Below are 21,443 nucleotides of genomic sequence, written 5' to 3'. Positions count from 1 at the left end.
GCCACTCTGCCCTATGTGGGAACATTCCTCCTGTCCTCCTGCCCTTCCCTCACTATACCTGACAAGGGCCAAGTGCCCCAAGCAGGCTTTTAGCCCAGAGGCCCCATGCCCAGTGCGGCCAGGCCTGCTGTCCTGAGGGCTTGAGCCTTGCTGACGCTCATGATTGCTTGCCTGTGTCTCTGGACTTCACAGCAGCAGCCCAGGGAGGCAGAGTTTGGCAGATGAGAGGCCTGAGATTCCACCATCTGGGGGTCCGGGCTGAGGGAGGAGATGCTGCTCACAGCCCTGCTGCAGCGTGGAGAGGGTGTCAAGGCTCCTATTCAGCCTTGAGAGGCCTTTGGGCCTTGCCCGGCCAGCAGCCTTGGCTCTGCCAGCTTGGGTAGGACAGGCCTGGAGCCAGACACTGTGCTCAGGGAGTGCCACTTGCAGGGGCCAGTGCAGGCTGCATGGTGTTTGAGTCTTTGAGAGGCAGCCCCCAGTGGGAGTATAGTACCCTGAGGGAGGGTGAGGGGGTTGGGGCCAGTGAGGGTGAGCCAGTCCTGCAGCGAGATGGCTGGGAAATGTGCACTCTGCCCTGGGTCATGCTGATAATTGCTCCTGCAGATCCGGGAGACGGGTGAGAGACCGAGCAATGAGGAGATCATGCGGTTTTCCAAGTTGTTTGAGGATGAGCTGACCCTGGACAACCTCACGCGGCCGCAGCTTGTGGCACTATGCAAGCTGCTGGAGCTCCAGTCCATCGGCACCAACAACTTCCTGCGCTTCCAGCTCACCATGCGGCTGCGCTCCATCAAGGCAGATGACAAGGTGAGGCACGCGGGCGGTCCTGCATGAGAGGGGCGGATCACTGACCTGTCCTGATGATGCTGTCCTCAGCTTGTACCCCCCATATCCCCTGCATACCCTGAGAGTGCTAAGAGTCGGAATCGTCCAGCCTGCAGTTTTCCAGCTGGCGTGACATTAGGCGGTCTTCTGTTCCTGAGTGTTCACTGAAAAGAGGAATTTTAATAAACACCCCATGTTTTGTTACATGAATGCATCGTAATCTGTTAACATTTTTGCTCCCCTGAACAACACTGTAATAAATATCTTTGAATGTGGTGTTTTGCCCCAGATCTTTGATAATATCCATAAAAATAGTGACATAGATTTGGGGCTCCTGAGTAAAAGGAAGGAAGTCAAAACAAGTCCTGGCGCATGACCAGATGCCTCCCGGGGCCATGCTGACCGCTGTGTCCTCCTGCCTGGCCTGCCCACAGCCGAGCGGCTGCTCTGTTCACAAGTGTGCTTTTGTTAAAGAGCTCATGAAATGTCTCTCTTTTTTCTAGTAATGCTTTTTGCCTTAAAGTCTTTGATGTCTGCTATTCCAGTAGCCATGCCAGCTTTTTTCATAGCAAGCCTTTTACTTTCAAGGTGCCTAGTCCTTAGTTTATGTGTGTGTTACTCTTAGGTCCAACAGTCTCATCTTGTTGTATTTAGTCTCAATTGTTGTATTTAGTCCACTCCTTTTCATTTGTCCCCTGCTTTATGCTCCACTTACTCTCCCTATTTGTCTTGTGGCTTAATCAAGTGTTTACTCCATCCCCTCGATGGGCAGGTCGCTGTCTCAGACGCCCTCGTGCTCTGGGGTACATTAGTCTGATCGTGCGGAGGGCTTCTGCCCCAGCAGGGCTGACTGCGACCTGAATCCTTTGCTGCCCCCAGCCGACGTGTGGGTGCCACGCCGGCCCGCTCACTGCCACTCCTTGGGCTCCTGCCGTCGTGAAGTGCCGCCCCTCCTGCTGCCTGCTGGACCCCCAGGTGCCCCTCCTTCTCCCGGCACTTTACTGCGTCCCTACCTCACAGATACCCTTTGCTGCACCTCATCCTCGTGTACATTTGTTTCCTGATTCTTTCTTCCCAGTCTAGTTACGCTTAAGCACATCTTTTGAGTTACTAATTTCAACACTGGAAATTCTGTTTTGGTTTTTGGTTTTTGTCAAGATTTTGGTTCTCAGGTAAAACTGCCCGTCCTGCCCTCTCTTCTGTTGAACATGCTACTCGTAGTTCATTCCAGTCACAGCACAATCTGTTGGCGCTTTCTGTTTTCCTGCTTGGTTTTGTTTGTAGTGTTCAGTTTTCTCAAGTGCAAATACTGTCTGTGAAAAATTTCAGAGGTTGTAGGGGGTGTGGCTCCCTCCGAGAGGGGCCCACTGGCTGGCCCCCCATCCTGGGGGGCGGCCCCTTCCTCAGGGCACTGCCTCCACACCGCCGCCCAGGGGCCCTGCTGTGCGTCAGGGAGGCTTCCTGCTCTTGCTCCTCCCCGCGGGGGGGGCTTGATGCCTGTCTGCCGAGCAGCCCCTTGAGTTGAGCTGTGGTCTTAGCTTGGCAGGTGTCTCTGCCTCTTAGCTGAGGCTGTCAGAGGTTGGCAGATGCCCCAGCGGCTCCCAGATGGGCAGCGCCCACCCCCATGGCTGCCTGGTCCATCCTGGCCCACAGCAGTCTGTCCCACTGCCCCAGCACTGCCTGTCTAAGCTTTCCGATGCCACCAGGAGCACTTGTTTAGTTTCACCTGGGCTTCCCAGCCCTCAGCAGGGGCGTGGGTCTGACGAACACGACTCCTCATTGTGTCTAGATGTGACGGGTTATCACTGCATTTCTGAAGGAGAGAGGACCCCTGACACATTGTGAGTTGTGTCGTTTGGGGGGCTCAGGACGCTGCTCTGCTGGAGGGCATGTGGCTGGCGTGGGCTGCCCCTGATGTGCTGCCTCTTGGCGAGGGCTTGGCTGCCTCGGCTCTCACCTGCCATGTTGGGACAGGCAGCTCGAAGCCGGTGTCCTGGGGCTGAATGCTGGCTGCTCACAGCTTTGTGACCTTGGGCAGACCACCGCACGGCTCGGTGCCTCGGATTTCTGCGAAGTGGGATAGCAGCCAGACCCCGTGGTCAAGGTGGAGAGTGCATACTTTATCCTGGATGCTAAGTGAAAAACAGACATAGAAAGACTCTGAAAAGTGGGGAGAAGACAACTCTGGGACCCCAGGGACAGCATTGTGGGTTTTGTTTGTGCCTCAGATCCCAGCCTTGGGGACAGAGGAAGCAGCAACACAAAATGTTGGGTGCAGACTGTGGGGACCCCAGCAGAAGTCTGCTCTCTGGCCCAGGGACAGGGAAGGGGCTACCTCGCAGAGCCGAAGGCATCAGACGATAACTGTTCCACTCTGGCCAGGCACCACAGAACACAGTGCCTTGCAACACACATGCAGGGACCTCAGCCTCAGCGGGTGGGACGCTAAGGGGGGCTGGCTCCTTCGTCCCTCGTAGGTGCAGTAAGCTGCCCACCTCCATGGTGCCAGTAGACCACTGGGGCATCCCGGCCCTCCACCCCAGCCTGACAGGCATCCCCTCTAGGGTGGTGCTAGCTCAGCAGGAGCCAGGTAGGGCCAGGAATGAGGGCTGGGGGTGTTGAGTGGGGAGCTAGGACTCTACCCTCCCAGCAGAAACAGGAGCACCTCTATCTTGTGGCTCAGTGGAGGCTGAATGGAGAGGTCACCCTACCTGTTTCCAAGTGGGCCTGGAATGTAATCTGTGGCTGTGACTGAGTGGTGGCACGAGAGGTCAGTGCCACTGAAAGGAGTTTGTTACTTAGTGGTTCCCCTTGGAAGGGGTACAGCACCCGCTGAGGGCCACATCAGACCGTGGAGTGCCCAGGGACCAGGACAGGGGAGTGAGGGAGGGCCTAGAGCTCAGCCTTTATTCCCAGTGTGTTGGGAGTGGCAAGAAGTGACACGGGGTCAGGGTAGTGGCTGGGGATGTTTGTGTGCCTGAGGAAGCCGGGCCACTGGGGAGATGTGAACTGCTTTGGTATTTGTCTGGGTTCGTAGGTGCCAGCTGACCAGTTGCATCATGAAGGTTGGTCAGTTCACCGCCCTCAGCCCCTTGCTAGGTCAGTGTCAGAGGAGCGGCCAAAGCAGGACACTGGGGTGAGACCCAGGGTCTCTCAATGTATCTAGTACCCAAAATGTCCAGGTTTCAGTCAAAACCACCCCTTATGCCTAGAACCAGAAGGACGTCAGAGTGAATGAAGAGAGGTGGCTGTGGATGCCAGCACAGGTACGGAGCTAGAGAGACTGACAGTGCTCCGCGTCAGCTCTGCTGAGTGGCCTCAGCGCGCTTACAAAGTGAGCCACATGGACACGCGGTCTCAGCAAAGAGAGAGAAGGCCTGAGGCAGAGCCAAGTGGGAATTGAGGAGTGAGAAATGTGGTCCAGAATAACCACGCCATGGGTGGGCTCTGGAGCAGAAAGGAGAGGCCAGAGGCAGAGCCCAGGAGCTTAAGGCAGAACACAAGTCATCTGAACTGAATGACTGCGGGACAGGTGACAGCCTCAGGGAACTGTGGGGCTGCAGCAAAGTGTCCGGCACATGCCTTCGGGGCTCCAGAGGGAGAGGAGAGAGGTGGAGCTGCAAAAGGGCTGCAGGAAATAATGGCTGAACACTTCCCAAAGCCAGTGAAAGACAGAAAGCAACAAATTTTAGGAAACTGAGTGAACCTCAGACAGGACAGACCCAAAGAAATCCACGCCAAGGCTCATCCCAGTCAGACAATTGAACGCTAAGGATAAAGAAGTGACTTTGAAAGCTGTGAGAGAGAATGGCATCTTACGTACAGGAACAATTCGATCGACAGTAGGTTTTTCATCAGAAGCCATGGAGGCAAAAAGGAAATGAGACAATATTTATCATGTGGTGACAAAAAAGAACTGTCCACCCAGAATCCTCTGCCCCATGAAAATACCGTGTAGAAATGAGGGGGAAGTGACTTTCAAAGATGAAAGGAAGCCAGGAGACCCACCCTGAAAGAGCCTGAGGAGGCACTCCAAACAGGAACTAGTGGGAGGACCCTGGGCCACTAGGAAGGATGAGCCGGGCATGCAAGGGCCCAGAAAGGCAGTGGGCTCCCCTCCTCCTCACATGGCTTCTGAATTGAGTGTGACAGTTGAAGCAAAAGTGACAGCACTGTGATGCTTACCCCCCAAAACAAGTGTGCAGGGCGGGAGGACCTACATGCGTGTGGAGTGTCTCGTTCTGGGTGGCAGCTGATGTCTGCAGGTGGGCTGGGCTGGAACAGTGACAACACACGAGGGCTGGTACCCTGTGTGTCTCTCTGCCCACAGAGCGGCCACTGAAATGCTATGAAAGGAGATGCGTCAGATGCTCTGGAGGTGAGTCCAGATGGTGTTCTTGGGGCCCACAGGAAGATGGGGGCAAGCAAATGGACAAAAGGCAGCTGTTTCATAAAAACAAAACCTGAAACAACCCAAATATCCTTTGGTGGGTGAATGGGTGAGCCAGGACACCGATTCTGGGCAGTACTGCTTAGCGGTGAAAAAGGTCCTAACAGGAATAGGTTCAACAACCACGTGGCTCTTCAAGGGATCCCAAAACTTAAACTGCATGTCCCCGTTGGTATAACATGCTACCAATGACAGAGCTGTAAGAACAAAGCGCAGAGGAGTGAGTGGGCTTGGGGCCGGTGTGTCCGGGAAGGCGCAGCCTGTGGCTCGCATGGCAATGGGGATGTTTCCGGCTTTGACTGGCCGGGTGTCTGGTGTCAGTCGGCGTCTGGTTGTGACCTCGTGCTGTAGTCTGAGATGCTGCCATTGGGAGAAACCTAGGATCTCTGTGTTGCTCACTTCTGGGTGTTGATCTACAGTTTCCTCAAAATAAAAAGCTTAAGACAATAGGAATGACACTACCGTCTGCCTCCCAAGATTGGTGTGAGGTTCAGTGGGGTCAAGTCAAATGGCAGGTGTGGCCCCCGCCTGGCCCAGACAAGGCCCCGCTGCTGCTCTTTGTCTCAAGTGCTCCTTGTAGGGTCACCCACACACTGTGCTCTATGGCCTCTGTCTCTGGGACTCGTTTGCTTTTCCCACTTGGGTCACTGTGACTTCAGGCCAAGGCAGGGAGAAGGTCTTTGGCTGCAGCCAAGAGGCACATTTGGAGGGTTAGGATTGCCCCATGCTCTCCATCCTTCCTCTTCTGTCCTGTGAACACCAAGAATGTTTGGGTTGGTAGCGGGCTGTGGGGATCAGGGAGGAAAGCAGGGGTGCGGGCAGCCAGCTGTGGTCGCCAAATGCCTTCCCTGACTACAAGGAGCAGGTGGGGCCAGGGTAGAAAGCATGGGATTTGTGCAGAGGTGGGCTGCCTCGCATCCTGGGGCTGGTCCTTGCTCGTGTGTGCTGCCCCAGGGTCCCCACCCTCTGTCAGGTGGTTCGGGTCACTGCACACCCTGAGCTGGGGCCTGGGTGCTGGCAATTTGTCTTGTGCTTGGCAAAGTATAATAGGCAAGTGGCTAACACTTGGCTCCTGTGTGTGATAAGCGAACACCATGAACCTCCAATGACCTTTCAGCCCTTGATCACGTTGACTTTGTTTTACAGCTGATTGCCACGGAGGGGGTGGACAGCTTGAACGTCAAGGAATTGCAGTCGGCATGCCGGGCTCGGGGCATGCGGGCCCTGGGCGTCACGGAAGACCGCCTGAGGGACCAGCTGAAACAGGTGTGGGCACCATGGCTCCCAGTTTCAGGGGCCGCCTTCCATCTGACCCGCATAGATAGGCTCGTGGGCAGAGAACTTTCCACAAGCCCAGGGCCTGCAACCAGGCCTTCAGCTCCCACATGGTCAGGGGCCTGGGCAAGGCTGTGTGGTGACCTGGTTCTGCTGCACACTTACCACACATGTTCTCACCTTCGGAGTAATACCTGCTCTCAGTTGGTGTTCACGAGCTCACTCACTCTCCTTTTCCTGGTCACTTCCCTTGAAGTTTCTGTATGGCTTTAATTGAGGCCAAGGGTATTTGGGTCAGTAGGGCCCAGGCCTGCCCATCCTCCAGGACCCCTGCTGTCAGCTACTCGGGCTTTAGTGTGCCACCTTCCCCAGCAGCTGCGAGGGCCTCGGGCAAGTCCCAAAGGCCAGCTGCAGCGCCACCTGCCAGCACAGCTGGCAGCGTCAGTTTGGGAAGAGGAGATGTTGGATTGGCCAGAGTCACAGCAATTCAGCGGAGGTACAGTGTGCCTGCTGGCCCCGCCCTAGATGTGGACAAAGACCGTCGGCACCTAGGTCCTCCTCTGACACACGGGGCTCAGTGTGCAACGCGCTCTCACCCCTTGCCTTGCTGACTGCAGCTCTCCTATCCTGCATCTGCCTGGGCGTGCCGGCATGCTGGGCACGTGTGACTGGGGCAGGCTTCCTCCAGGACGTTGGCATCAGGGCATCTCGTTTAAGGGCCCCATGTCTTCTCTCTGGAAAATTTTTACTCTGGCTCAACATTTTCTCCTCATACTTAGGGAGAAACATTGTCATGGGTTTTTTTGTCTGTTTGAACATGTGTGTCATTGATAACCTAAACTAGTGCCTGGCCCGTGGCAGTGTGCGGAGCCTTGCATGTTGAATGAATTTGCAGATGCCACTTTTGGAGCTTTGGTGCCACTTTTAAGCAGAGAACTTTGGTCACAGAGAATCTGGGGGTCTTGCTCGGTGTTTTCCCAGCCCCAGTAGCCTCCCCGCAGGGCTGCTAAGTAACCACCCTTTGGGTGTCTTGGCATAGCTGACCAAGGTGGACACAGATTATAAAATGCAGCGGTACACAGAGCTTTTAGAAATGAGACCCTTGGGAGGTTCGCTCCTGGCCTGGTGGCTCTGGCTGCTCAGCTCCTGCTGTGGTGTCATCTGTCTCCTCAACCCCCTCCCCACCCAGCCCGACCAGAACAGGAAAGTTCCAGGACCAAAAGCCCCGGCCAGGTCACGGTAGACGTGGGTGGGAGGTGGGACGAGGCCGGCAGGTGAGTCTGGGTCTTGAACTCCCTCCCATCCAGTGGCTGGAGCTGCATCTGCATCAGGAGATCCCCACGTCACTGCTGATCCTGTCACGGGCCATGTATCTTCCAGACACCCTCTCGCCTGAGGACCAGCTCACGTCCACGTTGCAGACCCTCCCAGACATTGTGGTGCGTGCTGCCCTTCGCTGGCTCACTCTGTAAAGGGGCCGTTTGCTTAGTGGGGGAGATCTACCTCCTCAGCTCAGGGCCCTTAAATCACCCACCGACTCACTTAGCTGTCCCTTCTCCACATGTCAGGTGCCCTCAGTGCTTTGTGGCATTGCCAATAGCCAGGGGCCCCAGGGTGCATTCTCTTCCCTCTGGAGGACCAGGTGGCACCTGCACTTAGCTGTGGGGTGGGCACAGGGTCTTACATGGGCCCCTGGCTGTGCTTTGGTGAGCACTCGGGCATCCAGCCCACTCACAGGTGTCCCCTCTCTGAAGGCGAAGGAAGCCCAAGTGAAAGTGGCTGAGGTGGAGGGCGAGCAGGTGGACAACAGGGCGAAGCTGGAAGCCACACTGCAGGAGGAGGCAGCCATCCAGCAGGAGCACCGGGAGAAGCAGCTGCAGAGGCTGACGGAGGCAGCGGTGAGTGGCCGGCGGCTCGGCCTGCTCTGTGGAGTGGGTGCCTTGCAGAGGTGGCACACACCAAAGGCCACCCCAGTCCAGCTGCTCTGGAAACGGCCCTGTGGGATTGTATCCTCTCCTCCTTCCGGGATGGTTGGGGTGGCGCCCCAGAGGCAGGTGGGGGCTGGTCAGGGCAGGGGGCCAAGCCAGCCACAGGCAGAGAGGGTCACTGCAGTGCCCCAGGGCTCTCGGGTTCCCCTTGGCCGGGTCGTGGGGCACCCTGTCCCCCTGGCACACAAGTTCTGGAGGTGTTTGTCCATGGGACAGCTTCGTGGAGTCATCAGGAGAGGGCTGAAGATGAAGTCAGATGCTGTGACTGCCTCCTCGTTGGGCTCAGACAACCCAGTTTGCATCAGTGCATGTCCCCATGAGTCGTGGAAAAGCGTCTGGTCACACACTAAAGACGCCCTTGTGGAGAGTCCTGAGCTGAGACCCAGGGAAGGCAGGGCACCACTGCTCTGGGCATGTGCCAGGCCTATGCAGTGTGCCTGCCGACCAGGGCCCCCTGTGCTGCTCTGGATGCCCAGGAAGGCTGTGGGGCACTGAACCCATGCGGCCTTGCATTTCAGAAGGAAGCAGAGCTGGAAGTAGCAGAAGGGAGGCCTGTGGTTGAGCTGCACCCTGCAGCGCCTGACGTAGTCCTGCCCTCAGAGGCCCTGCAGGACCCTGCCCCTGTCCTGGAAGGCTTGAAGGTAACACTGGGAGGGAGGGAGTGTCAGCAGGGAACTGGGGTGGAGGCAGGGGTGGGTGCTCCTGAGGAGGCCAGGGCCTGGCTCAAGGGAAGAGTGGATGGTGGTGGGGCCAGGGGCTGGGATGAAGCCTGGCTGGGCCCACTCAGTGGGTCCTGGGAGAAGGGGGCCCCTATCAGTAAATGGGTCCAGGACAGTTGGCTGTCTTGGAAAGAGGAGTGTCACATTTCTAGTGAATTAAAGACTTAGATGCCAAAAGATGTTTAGAACCCTCGGGAGAAGTTACCACCTAAGGATTGCCAAGGGTTTCTTAACAAGAAGCATCAAGTTTAAAAACTTACAATGAAGAACTTGTATTCATTGAAAACATAACAAAGAGTGGGAGAGACAAGTACCCTTGTCCCCTTTTTGGTGCAGACCTGGGTTCATCGGTATTGACCATTCTCAGGCCCATCCTGAGGGCCAGGGCAGGAGGGGGAACTGGAATAGCTCTACCTCCATGGAAGCTGAATCTTACCTGGAAACCTTTGCGCAGAGAACGCCCCAGGCCTGTGTGGTCCCCAGGGCACTGGCTGGTGGGTCCAGACACACAAGGAAGAGACCCTGCCAGCGGTGTACAGACCCTGCAGAAAGCTGGAGAGAAGGGGGTGTGCCCCAGCTCATTATGATAGCTGGGTTACCTGATACCCAAACTGGACAGATGGGAGAGAACCACAGACTGGTGTTTTTTGTGAACACAAAAGTAAAAATTCTTGACAAACTTTTAGCAAGTCAGGTGTAGCTCTTCTATAAAAAGGATAATACATCATGGCCTTGTGGGATTTGTCCAGGACACAGGCAGGCAGTGTATTGACCATGTTAACAGACTTGAGGGAAACCACGTCTGGTCATCTGAACAGACGCAGAAAGAGCACATGATGGAAACCAGCCCTGTTGATGATGACAGGAGCCCCTTGGCAGAGGGGGTGTCCTCAGCCCCACGAGTGGCCTGCAGAAACACCTGCAGCTGGCATGGTCCCCTCGGCAGTGCACTGAGGGCAGCAGGTGGATGCAGAATAAAACCCTGTAGACCAGAAAGCTGGAGGCAAAACTATCTTTATTCACAAGTGATGGGAGCATCGAAAAATCAGTTCTACTTCTCTGTTCTGGTAATGACAGTCAGAAATTAAAAATTTTTTAAGTATATCATTTACAAAAGTATAAAAAAAACGAACTTGGGGAAAAACTTGAAAATAGATATGCAAGGCCTGTGCGGTGAGTGCCAGGAAGTGATGCCACCACATAGGTTGGAGACCTGTGCAGATCTCGGGGCTTGCTGTGCCGTGGCCGTGCAGCGGTGTCAGTGAGGCTAGTCCCTCTGACTGCTCTGCAGACTCAAGGCCGTGAACGGGGCAGCAGACTTCTTTGTTGGTATTGACAGACTGGTTCTAAAACGTACATGGCTGTTCACAGGACCTAGGATAGCCAAGATGCTGCCGTGAGCAAGAGAACCGGGCCAAGTGGCACTGTGGAAATGCCCCTGCCAGGGAGTCCTTGGTGTTGAGCTCCAGATGGAGCCAGCCTGGCTTGGGGCTGGGAGGGAGGGGTCATGGGCTCAAGGCAGCCTTTGGGGTGACGGCTTCTGTCTCGGGGAGATGGCCTTGTGCACGTCCATGCATGTTGGATATGCCCCTACAAAAGCCACTCAGGTGCCGCTCGAGCCCGAGATGCTGCAAGGCCATTGTGCTTCCCCGTGCTTTCCCCTGCCAGGGGTGTTTGCTCTGCTGGCTTGCTTTCTTCCCAGGAAGAGGAAATAACGAAGGAGGAAATTGACATACTCAGTGACGCCTGTTCGAAACTGAAGGAGCAGAAGACGCCCCTGATGAAGGAGAAGGAGGAGCTGGAGCTGCTGAAGGAGGACGTGCAAGACTACAGTGAGGTGAGTGCCCACATGCCTGCCTCTGTGGGCTCCCCACCCCTGCCTGGCTGGGTGGCTTCCCTCCCAGAAGGCTGGCTGGCTGCCCCGGTCCGCCCTTGCGTGTGAACCTCTGAAGGTACTAGATGAATAGTCTGCTTACTTAAAAGATGAGATCTTTTTTTATTTTTAGTTTTATTTTGGTATCATTAATCTACAATTACATGAAGGACATTATGTTTACTAGGCTCCCCCCTTCACCAATCCCCCCCACATCCCCGTTCACAGTCACTGTCCATGAACATAGTAAGGTGCTGTAAAATCACTACTTGTCTTCTCTGTGTTGCACAGCCCTCCCGGTGTCCCCCCAACACTATACATGCTAATCGTAATGCCCTCTTTCTTTTCCCTGCCCTTATCCCTCCCTTCCCACCCATCATCCCAGTCCCTTTCCCTTTGGTACCTGTTAGTCCATTCTTGGGTTCTGTGATTCTGCTGCTGTTTTGTTCCTTCAGTTTTCTTGTGTTCTTATACTCCACAGATGAGTGAAATCATTTGGTATTTGTCTTTCTCCGCCTGGCTTATTTCACTGAGCGTAATACCCTCTAGCTCCATCCATGTTGTTGCAAATGGTAGGATCTGTTTTTTTCTTATAGCTGAGTAATATTCCATGTGTATATGTACCACATCTTTATCCATTCATCTACTGATGGACACTTAGGTTGCTTCCATTTCTTGGCTATTGTAAATAGTGCAGCGATAAACATAGGGGTGAATCTGTCTTTTTCAAACTGGAGTGCTGCATTCTTGGGGTAAATTCCTAGAAGTGGAATTCCTGGGTCAAATGGTATCTCTATTTTGAGCATTTTGAGGAACCTCCATACTGCTTTCCACAATGGTTGAACTAATTTACATTCCCACCAGCAGTGTAGGAGGGTTCCCCTTTTCTCCACAACCTCACCAACATTTGTTTGTTGTTTGTCTTTTGGATGGCAGCCATCCTTACTGGTGTGAGGTGATACCATTGTTGTTTTAATTTGCATTTCTCTTATGACAAGCGATGTGCAGCATCTTTTCATGTGTCTGTTGGCCATCTGAATTTCTTCTTTGGAGAAGTGTCTGTTCAGCTCCTCTGCCCATTTTTTAATTGGATTATTTGCTTTTTGTTTGTTGAGGTGGGTGAGCTCTTTATATATTTTGGGTGTCAACCCTTTATGGGATCTGTCATTTATGAATATATTCTCCCATACTGTAGGATACCTTTTTGTCCTATTGATGGTGTCCTTTGCTGTACAGAAGCTTTTCAGCTGGATATAGTCCCACTTGTTCATTTTTGCATTTCTTTCCCTTGCCCGGGAGATATGTTCAAGAAGAAGTCACTCATGTTTATGTCCATGAGATTTTTGCCTATGTTTTTTTCAAAGAGTTTTATGGTTTCCTGACTTACATTCAAGTCTTTGATCCATTTCGAATTTACTTTTGTGTGTGGGGTTAGACAGTGATCCAGTTTCATTCTCTCACATGTAGCTGTCCAGTTCTGCCAACACCAGCTGTTGAAGAGACTGTCATTTCCGCATTGTATGTCCATGGCCCCTTTATCGAATATTAGTTGACCATATATGTTTGGATTAATGTTTGGAGTCTCTATTCTGTTCCATTGGTCTGTGGCTCTAAAAGATGAGATCTTATTCTCACTTAGGATTCCCTGAAAGAGACTTGTATCTGACACACTAGTGTTTTTTGTTTTTTTTTAAAGGAAAGTATGTCCTTTGGATTTACAAATATTACTTCCTAATCTGATTTAAAACAACTGCATTTTCATAGTTCTGTTAGGAAAAGATGACTAATTATGAGTTTGATAAAAATAATTTGCCGTTTTCTGAATTTTCTCATAGCAACCCTCTTGCAGTGTGGGCCTCCCTTGGAAATCAGGTGTTCACCAGAAACCCTCAGCCTTCCCTTCCTTCCTACCCCACCTCCCATTCTTCTCAGTAATGTTTATTCCTGGGGAAAATCATGACTTGGAATTTAAGACGACACCATTCCTTGATTCTTTCATTCGTTTAGCTACTCTTTTAACAAATATGAAGAAAATTGAGGTTCAGAACAGATTGCATTTCCTTTGCTACAAAAACAATATTTGGGTTTTTAAAAATAAAAACAGGTTTGCATGATAGATACAAATAAGACTTTGCAACTCTGTGGTTTGAATTAATAGGTTTCTGCTTTGTGCGCAGCCTAGAACTTTGTACCTTCATTCTGGGTTGGATTAATTTAATCACATTTACAGGGTAAACTTAATTGTAAGGTTCCTTTTTTTTCCTAAGCCATCTTTTACAACTAAATAACTTTATTAGGATTTGCAAGAGATCAAGAAGGAGCTTTCAAAGGCGGGCAGAGAGATGCATGTGGAGGAGTCCAAAGCCAGCCAGAGGCTGAGCAAGCGCGTGCAGCAGATGATCGGGCAGATGGACAGCCTGCTCGCGCAGCTGGAGCCGGGTCCTGAGACTGGCGGGCTGGGCCAGGCCCCTCAGGGTGTGCCTGCAAGGTGAGTGCGGGCGCCTCTCTTCCTATCTACCCTGCGCATGTGTGCACACACATGCCCTCCTCCCCTGCTTCCAGGTATTGGCTGGAGGGTGATGGCTCTGTCCTGGCTGGTCTCCAGGGCCCACTTTTGCCCACCCTTTGTCCAGGCTGTCTTCAGGCTGGGCCGGGGCTGCCCTGGGTCCCGCGGCCCTGACCCCCATTCCCTCTGGCCTCAGCGCCCTCGGTTCCTGGTTCCTCGGATTGTCAGGCTCTTTGCTGCCGCCTCCCTCTTCCTGAACCCCCCTTACACAGGCACTCAGTAATGAGCCCCCACTTGGGGGCGGGGGGCTGCCTCTGCACCAGGGTGTCCTAAATGTCTGGGGCAGTGGCCCACAGGGACCAACAGTGTCCAAGTAGCTCTTAGGCCAATGAACGAGCCCACTAGGCCATAGGAGCTGACATTCAGCACTCCTTGGGCCAGGTGCTGTGCTCTCCAAGGGGGCAGGTGGGCTGGCTGCAGGGCCCTCCTGTCCTTGGGCTGGGGGCCCTTTACCCCCCGATGAGGTCAGTGTCCCTCCTGGGTTGACATGCTGCCCTGTGTGGCAGAAAGCAGCATGGCCATACTCGGCTCCCCCTGCCCCCTCCGACCTCCAACCATGGCGTAGACAGGCCTGAGGCATGCCATAGTGGCTGTGGGGCTCTGTCCTCACCACCAGTGGAGAGGCAGAACTTGCCGGGTGCCTGTACAGGAGTCCCAGACCGAGTGGTGTTTCCTGCTTGTGTGTCCAAGTTGGCTGGGCATTTCCACAGGCAAGGCAAGGGAGTTCTGGCGGGAGGGGCCGCCCGGGCTGGTGCTGCCCTGGTGAGGCTGAGTACAGCCAGCTCCCCCTTTAGGGAGACTGTCATTAGCATCGCTGAGCTCATCGCAGCCATGAAGCAGATCAAGGACATTCCAGAAAACAAGCTTATCAGCCTGGCCTCTGCGCTGGATGAGAACAAGGATGGCAAGGTTGACATCAACGATCTGGTCAAGGTGGGTGCTGGGGACAGGCCAGGCCGCCTAGCCAGCCAGGCCCTGGGAGGCTTCTGGGAGTCTCCCCAGCAACATTTTCTGTGGCATCTCCAGAGCCCCCCTGGGTCTGGTCCCAGCCCTCACTCAACGCCTGGCTTATACTTCACCCAGAGGTAGTCTCTCTGGAGCAAGCCACCTATTTCTGACCAGACACTTGGCCTCTCCTGACCCCTCCTAGCCTCCAGGGGGACCCCGGCTGGGCCTAGGAAGCATGGTAGTGGGGTAATGGCGTGCAGACCCCTGAAGGAGGAGGTGTGCAGGTGACCCTTAGAGCTGGGGTACCCCTGGTGGCAAACTGGTGGGCATGGAGGCTGCCTAAGGCCTGAGAGGTGACCCAAGGGTGCCACTTGGGTCCCTGGTGCCAGGAGATGTGGAATGGGATTACGCGTTCATAAGGAGGTCTGCAAGCTCTGGCATTTCTTTGCAGGAGGTACCAATGGCCCCTAGTTTTCCCAGCCAGTTAGGGATTTTCACTCACTTACCTGGAATACTGGCTAACTTTTAGTTCAGTTAGAAAGCAAGGTGTTACCAGATGCACATGTTGACGTTGTCAGCTCCCAGGGCAAAGGCTGTGAGGGTCGAGCCCACATCAGCTGCCCCTTGCCTGGGGCCCTCCTTGGCATGGATGGCAGCTTGGATGTCCACACTGTGCGTGCATCTGCACTCCTTGCTGGCGGAGCCTCTGTCCAAGCCTGGTCCCATGGCCCCGAGCAGGAAGCCTGCCTGGCAGCCTCACTGGGCTCCTTCCTGCAGCCCCCAGCCTACGGGAGGCACACATACCCCATGCCTCCTGTTCTCCAACCCTTCTCCCTGCTGGCTTGTACACTGGCCTGGGGCTTTGGAGCCTGCAGGACCTGGGGACCCCTGGCAGGGCACGGCAGCATATGCACCTGGTAGCTGGGGAGGTGGCTGGGCAGAGGAGCTGTATCCCTCCTGTCCCTGTTCTGAGGGTAAGGCGCGGGATAGGGCTAGAGCCACCCTGAGGGCTTGTCCCTTCCCTCTGTTGTAGGTGATTGAGCTGGTGGACAAAGAAGATATTCACATCTCCACCGGCCAGGTGGCCGAGATCGTGGCAGTGCTGGAGAAAGAGGGAAAGGTAGAGGAGAAGGAGAAGGCCAAGGAGAAGGTGGCCAAGGAGGAGGCCTCAGAGGAGGCTGTGGAGGTGAAGAATTAGGGCCCATCTGCTCTCGGGCACCTGGGGGCCCTGGCGGGTCTGCCTCCATCCCACTGCACGGCTGCTGTGTGCCCACTGTGATAGTGATTGCTTTGAGGTGATTCTTGGTAACAAATCTAATATTTTGTCTGGAATAAATCAGAAACTTCCATAATCAAGTAATTTTTAATTTTCATCATTCCATGAAGATGCAGTCTGGAATCCCAGAGCCCCTCCAGGAAATCATATCTGGATTCCTGCAGTGGCCCCAGCCACAGTGGCCAAGCACCCAGCTTGCAGGTGGCCAGGTTGGGGTCATGGCCGGGCACAGGCCCCCTGGTTCCTGCAGCAGGCGTGGGCCAGACTGGGGCGGGAAGGCACCTCCTGGCCTCTGCTGCCCTGGTGGTGTCTGTTCCAGGAGAAGAGAGGAGCAGCCACACGCACTCCCCAGCCATGGAGCCTGACACTGCATGGGAATTACATTTTAACAAACACAGCCCTCCTCAGCTCTAGAGAAGACACTTCCGTTAATCTGTGGACTTGGACTCCTGAATATCTGTGTGAATAGGATTGATTCATGCACACGTCCAAAGTCATCTTTTAGAAACAATTGAGAGAACAGGTCCGTTCATCTCTCCGTGGCCTCCGGAAAGATCACAGTCCTGGCAGGAACATCGGCATTCGAGTGGATGACCTGTTATGTGTATCAGGGCTCACTTTCAGTTTATCTTTCATTTCCACCCTCTCCTTTAACCAGTTAACTAGGACAGGGTTTTCACACGTGACAGTCTGCCTAATGTGTGAGTAATGTCTAAGTTAAATCATGCTGTGAGAGGTACTAACAAAACCCTTGAAAGCATAGCATTTCGTGTCTGAGTAGTTTACTGTGCTGTGTGGCTTTTAGAGCGCCCTGATTTGGGTTGTTAGCACCTCCTTGCCCCGGTGGGTGATGACAGATTCCACTGTGCAGCCAGCCATGGGCCGGGCCTCTGAACTCATGTGCCCCATCATGGTTCTTCTGCCCCTCAGGGCCTCCACATGCTCCTGAAACTGATTTCCTTGGCCCCTGACACCTTTGGAACTATCAGGCCGGTGGCCATGCTCCTGGTCACCTGGTGGGGTAGACCCCAGTGGGGCCTGTGCAGCTTGCGGGCTGTGTGGAAAGCGTAGGGCTTGCTCAGGCTGCTCTGGGTGGAGTGGGGTGGCCTCCATTGGCTCTGCATCCAGCCCTATCATTTGCCAGGCCGCCTCCACCTGGCAGCTCAGGTGGAACATGTCCCCGGGGTGGCGGGGCAGGGCCACCTGTGGCCTCAGCTTGGTCTCACTAGTCCTTCAAAGGCTGGGTCTGTTCCTAGCAAGTATCCTCGTTCAGGGAGAGCCAAAGGAGTTGAAAGGCATAATAGGACTAGTGGGACAGATTTCACCAGGAGAGGAGGGAGATTTGGAAAACAGCTGCCAATTACTAGAAACACTTTTTTCAGCCGCTAAAAGAAGAAACGTGACAAAATAGGATTAAGCTTATATGTTCTCAAATGTGAGTCTTTGTAGTGACAGTTGTGTTCCTAAGGTATTTTATTCCAGTTTTATTCAAGAAAGAAGTATGTCTTAGATGCTGGATCCGTGTCTGTGAATCGTGTCACACCGTGTTAGTGAGCTGGCAGGTGGGCATTGTGGCCGGCAGCACCCTTGGGTGGTGGGTGTCTTTCCTGGGAGTGGTACAGGCCCAGTCAGCCGTGCCCACCCTCGCTGTCTTTGGTAGGTGCCCTGGACATCCTCACCACCGCTGTGCCACCACAGGACAGGGGCTGCCACGGGCACTCACTCCAGCCATCCCCCTGCTCTGAAATTGTCCCCCAGTTGTCTGCATCTTGGAGAAGAAACCGCTTGCCCCTCAGTGCTGCAGGGGCTCAATGCACACATGTGGGCACAGGTGCCAGTCTGTTTTTGTAATGTTGGCCATGGTCTGCTACTGGCTTTTCCATTTGCTTTTACTATCCTCAACGTGATGACAGAGCTGAGATTAGCGTCCAGGGCAGTTGTAACAGATGGTGGATCTAGAAATGAAGGAGTTTCATATAGTAAGGTTTTTGAGAAGTGGCTGTTTCACCCATTTGCTGTATGACTGCCGGTGCCGGTGCTTCTGGCCCTCCTGAGCCTTCTCAGGAGGGTGCTGGTGTGTTTTCAGGAGCCCACACAGTCTACTCCTGCATGAAAGTGAGTCAGGAATTCTTAGCATGTGTTTCCTCCTTTACTCCGTCTAAATGGCCACATTTTTAGTACAGATACAGCAAATTGATATGTGGCTTCCAGAGTCATTTTGGAATATAAAAATCCAGACTTTTAAAAAATGAAGGGCACCTTGTACTTTCTGAAGAATAACTTCAAAGGTAGTGGTTCTCACAGTGGGGCCCTGGGGCCGGCAAAGCTGCACCACGTGGGCGTGCGGGGCTGTCTCTGTCACCATGTCCTCCGGGGCTCCTGAGGCCAGCTCCACCTGAGAGCCTCACTCCAGGGCTGTGTATAAACACCTTTTTTAGAAATAGCATTTTTATTAAAATATCAAATTAATGTTCCTGTAAAGCTTAACGTAATTTCTAAACCATGTGATGCATCAGAAGTAAAGGTGGAAAATGTTAGAATTGTCTGGTGTCTGCCTTTGTGATGGGCGTGTGGCCCGGGCTCTGGTTTTGGCCTTGTAGCTGAAGATTGGCAAGTGGACCGCGGGTGTGGGCGTGCTGTGTGAGGCCAGGTGACGGCTCCCAGGGCACAAGCCCTGTCCTCGGTGTCCCCGTGCTCTGTGATGGCATGCCCTGCCTATCCTGTCGGGCTGCACCCAGACTGACCCTGTGCTGGGGACTGGACATTCACCTTGATGTAAGGGGAAGGGTTAGTAAAGTGTGGCCTCAACACCTGTCTGTGTAGAGATGGCCTGTCCAGGTTGCTAAGAGGGCTGCTGCCCAACTGGGCCCTCCCAGTTGCCCCCACCCTCAGTGGGTAACATAGCCAGGGGTTCCCAGGAAGAGCCAGTTTCCTGGGCATGCAGGGCTGGGATCCTGGCTGAAGGATCGCTAGGAGAGGGCAGGTCCATTCTGAAAAACTCTGCAGGCCCCCGGGAGTGGGGACAGCACTTCTTAAGGGCCATGCCTTCTCCTATCTGAAGGGCCCTAGAGGAGGCAGGGGCTCTCCCCGCACTGCAGCCTGCTCCCCAATGCCTGGCAGGGCCCAGAAGCCTAAGGGGTACATGGGTAAAGGGGCTAGCTCATAGCCTCCACTTCACCCACATCCACGACAGGACTGTCCCTCCCCTTTCCCAGCCCAAGTTGCTGGGCTCCAGCAGGGTTGCCCTGTCCCAGGTGGACAGCTGAGGCGTGACTTGGAGTATGGGCAGGGAAGCCCCAGAGGGCTACCAGGCAGAGAGGGTACCAGAAGCAGGACAGGCACAATGCCTTGCTTCCCCACCCTGAGCCCAGGACACCAGCCTGTTTGCAGGTGGCCTCACCTCTGCAGGCACACCAGGCTCTGGGGGCGGCTGTATGGGTGGTTTCCACTCTGCTGAGGCCCAGCACCCTGCCCTTGCCTGCATCCACTCTTGCCCTGCAGCTGGCCTTGGCCATGGCTCCTGACGCTGTTTCTGTAGGTGCAGCACTGGCAGGGGGCTCTTGGGCATGAGTCCTTGCCCTCCCCATGCTTGGCTCCTGGACCCACTGTCCCCATCCAGGTTCATCGCAGGACCTGGGCAGGTAACCAGACCCCGTGTGCTGCAGACTGCATGTGGTCCCTCTGGTTTCAGGTCAGGCCAGGAGTAGGTGAAGGACCAGGGCTGTGTGAACCCCTCAGTGTGGGCGGCAGGGTTCTGAACTGGGCCACAGCAGGTGCACAGACACGGGGCCTGGCTGGAGCCTGTTTCCTGCCTCCCCAGTTCAGAAGGCCAAGTAAGGGCACCAGGCCTCTGAGAAGGTGGACCCAGGGTGGGGTTGGGGGTGCTCACCGAGGTGGGGCTGACGTCCTGGATGCAGCAGCTAGCCACAGCTGCCCCTCCCTGAGGGCCATGGCAGATGGAGGGAGGGCAGGCCCCTCGGACTAGGCACTGAGGAGGGGCAGCTGGCAGGGGCGACTGGCACGTGCCCTGGGCATAATGCGCACGTTTCTCCGCTACCCGGTGACTCTGTCTGACCTGGGCCCGATGTCCAAGACTTTTCAGCGCCTCCTGGAGAGGGCGTGCCGGCCGGGGGTCCACAGGATACAAGCCCGTGAGCCACCCAGGCCGTCAGGAGAGAATGCAGGGCGAGGCAGGGCCTGGGGGTCCAGGAACGGGGCCCCAGGACCCTCGGCAGGCAGTCGACGGTCGGCGCTCTGCTCCTGCAGTTAATCCCGGGCCGGAGGCGAACCCCACGGCCTCTGGGACTCAAGGCTGGGGAGACTACGCCCGGCGCTGCGGGAGGTGAAGCGGGAGGGGCGGGGCTGCGGGAGATGGGGCGAGGCCTGGTCGAGGGGGCGGACTTGGGGCTGGTGTAAGGGACGGGGCTCGGGCTGCAGGATGGGGGCCAGGCGGGCTGGAGCAGGGAAGCTGCCGGCCCGGGAGAGGGCGTTGTTGCCGGTGCCCAGCCGATCTGTGCGTCCTGGATGCAGCAGCCAGCCACAGCTGCCCCTCCCGGAGGGCCACGGCAGATGGAGGGAGGGCAGGCCCCTCGGACTAGGCACTGAGGAGGGGCAGCTGGCAGAGGCGACTGGCACGTGCCCTGGGCATAATGCGCACGTTTCTCCGCTACCCGGTGACCCTGTCTGACCTGGGTCCCGTGTCCAAGACTTTTCAGCGTCTCCTGTCTGTCTGCCTAGGACCATCACTCTTCCCAGGCCCCGCTGTCCTGGGCAATGCAGACGAGCGGAGAGGGGCGGGGAGGCCGCCGGCAGCGCTTAGGGGGCGCCCCGCCTGCGCCTGTCGGTCCCTCCTCCCTGCTCCACCTCGAACCTTGGCCCTGCCGGCTGCTTCCAGGCTCCTTTCCCACCTTGGCCTCCCTGGGCGCGCCCCTCACAGTAGCCGCGTCCCCAGCTTGCTGGCCACAAATGCGGGGCCGGGCAGGCTGGAGGGGTGGGGGTCGCGGTTTGGGGCGCGGTGCCGGGGGCCTTCCCCAAGTGGGGCTAAGGCTTTGGCAGCCCGTTGAAGGAACAGACCCTGGCGGCCTCGCCTGCCCCAAGAGCAGAAGGCCCTCACGTAGGTGAGTTGAACACAGCAAAAGCCAGGTGAGTTTCTGAGGAGAGTAACGTGTACACCGTCCAGCGGCTGGCTAACCAGCTGGTTCCCCGAGACCCAGAGACCAGAGGAGGGACAGGGGAAGGAGGGGCAAGTCAGGGAGTGACAGCCAGCCCTGGGCAGCGTAGGGTTCCGGGGGAACCTGTGCAGGTCTGCATGGCTGCCTGCCCGGATCCACCCTGGTCTCCCCACTTGTCCTGGGCACTGCCACAGCCTCCAGGAAGCCCTCCCAGATGTATTCTCCACCGCTCTGAGCACCCAGCTGGAACAGAGGGGGCCAGATCCTGTCAGTCCTCTACTCCAACTAGCTGAGGGTCAGCATCTGCCTGGTTAGAGGCAGAATACCAGCGCACTGGTGGGTCCTCAGGCAG

At 55.4% G+C, this 21,443-nt stretch overlaps 1 protein-coding gene across 7 annotated transcripts in view; it reads left to right on the top strand.

Moving 5' to 3' along the window:
• Nucleotides 1-18,460, top strand: part of LETM1 (leucine zipper and EF-hand containing transmembrane protein 1) — a 45,183-nt gene extending 26,723 nt beyond the window's left edge. For 5 of the 7 annotated variants that reach the window (XM_036991868.2, XM_036991885.2, XM_036991893.2 and 2 more), the window contains 9 exons: nt 604-807; nt 6,422-6,541; nt 7,858-7,989; nt 8,305-8,448; nt 9,057-9,179; nt 10,960-11,094; nt 13,428-13,618; nt 14,491-14,629; nt 15,678-18,460. In XM_036991868.2, the coding sequence (XP_036847763.2) occupies nt 604-807; nt 6,422-6,541; nt 7,858-7,989; nt 8,305-8,448; nt 9,057-9,179; nt 10,960-11,094; nt 13,428-13,618; nt 14,491-14,629; nt 15,678-15,842 (1,353 nt within the window). In that variant the 3' untranslated portion in view covers nt 15,843-18,460. The remainder of the gene's footprint in view (nt 1-603; nt 808-6,421; nt 6,542-7,857; nt 7,990-8,304; nt 8,449-9,056; nt 9,180-10,959; nt 11,095-13,427; nt 13,619-14,490; nt 14,630-15,677) is intronic. The other 2 variants (XR_005054023.2, XM_036991880.2) reach the window with 2 other exon arrangements.
• The last annotated feature ends 2,983 nt before the right edge of the window (nt 18,461-21,443 follow it).

Source organism: Manis javanica, chromosome 5 (genome assembly GCF_040802235.1).
Source record: "Manis javanica isolate MJ-LG chromosome 5, MJ_LKY, whole genome shotgun sequence".
Taxonomy (NCBI): Eukaryota; Metazoa; Chordata; class Mammalia; order Pholidota; family Manidae; genus Manis; species Manis javanica.
Note: the sequence above shows the minus strand (reverse complement) of the source record. Positions and strands in the feature narration are given on the sequence as shown.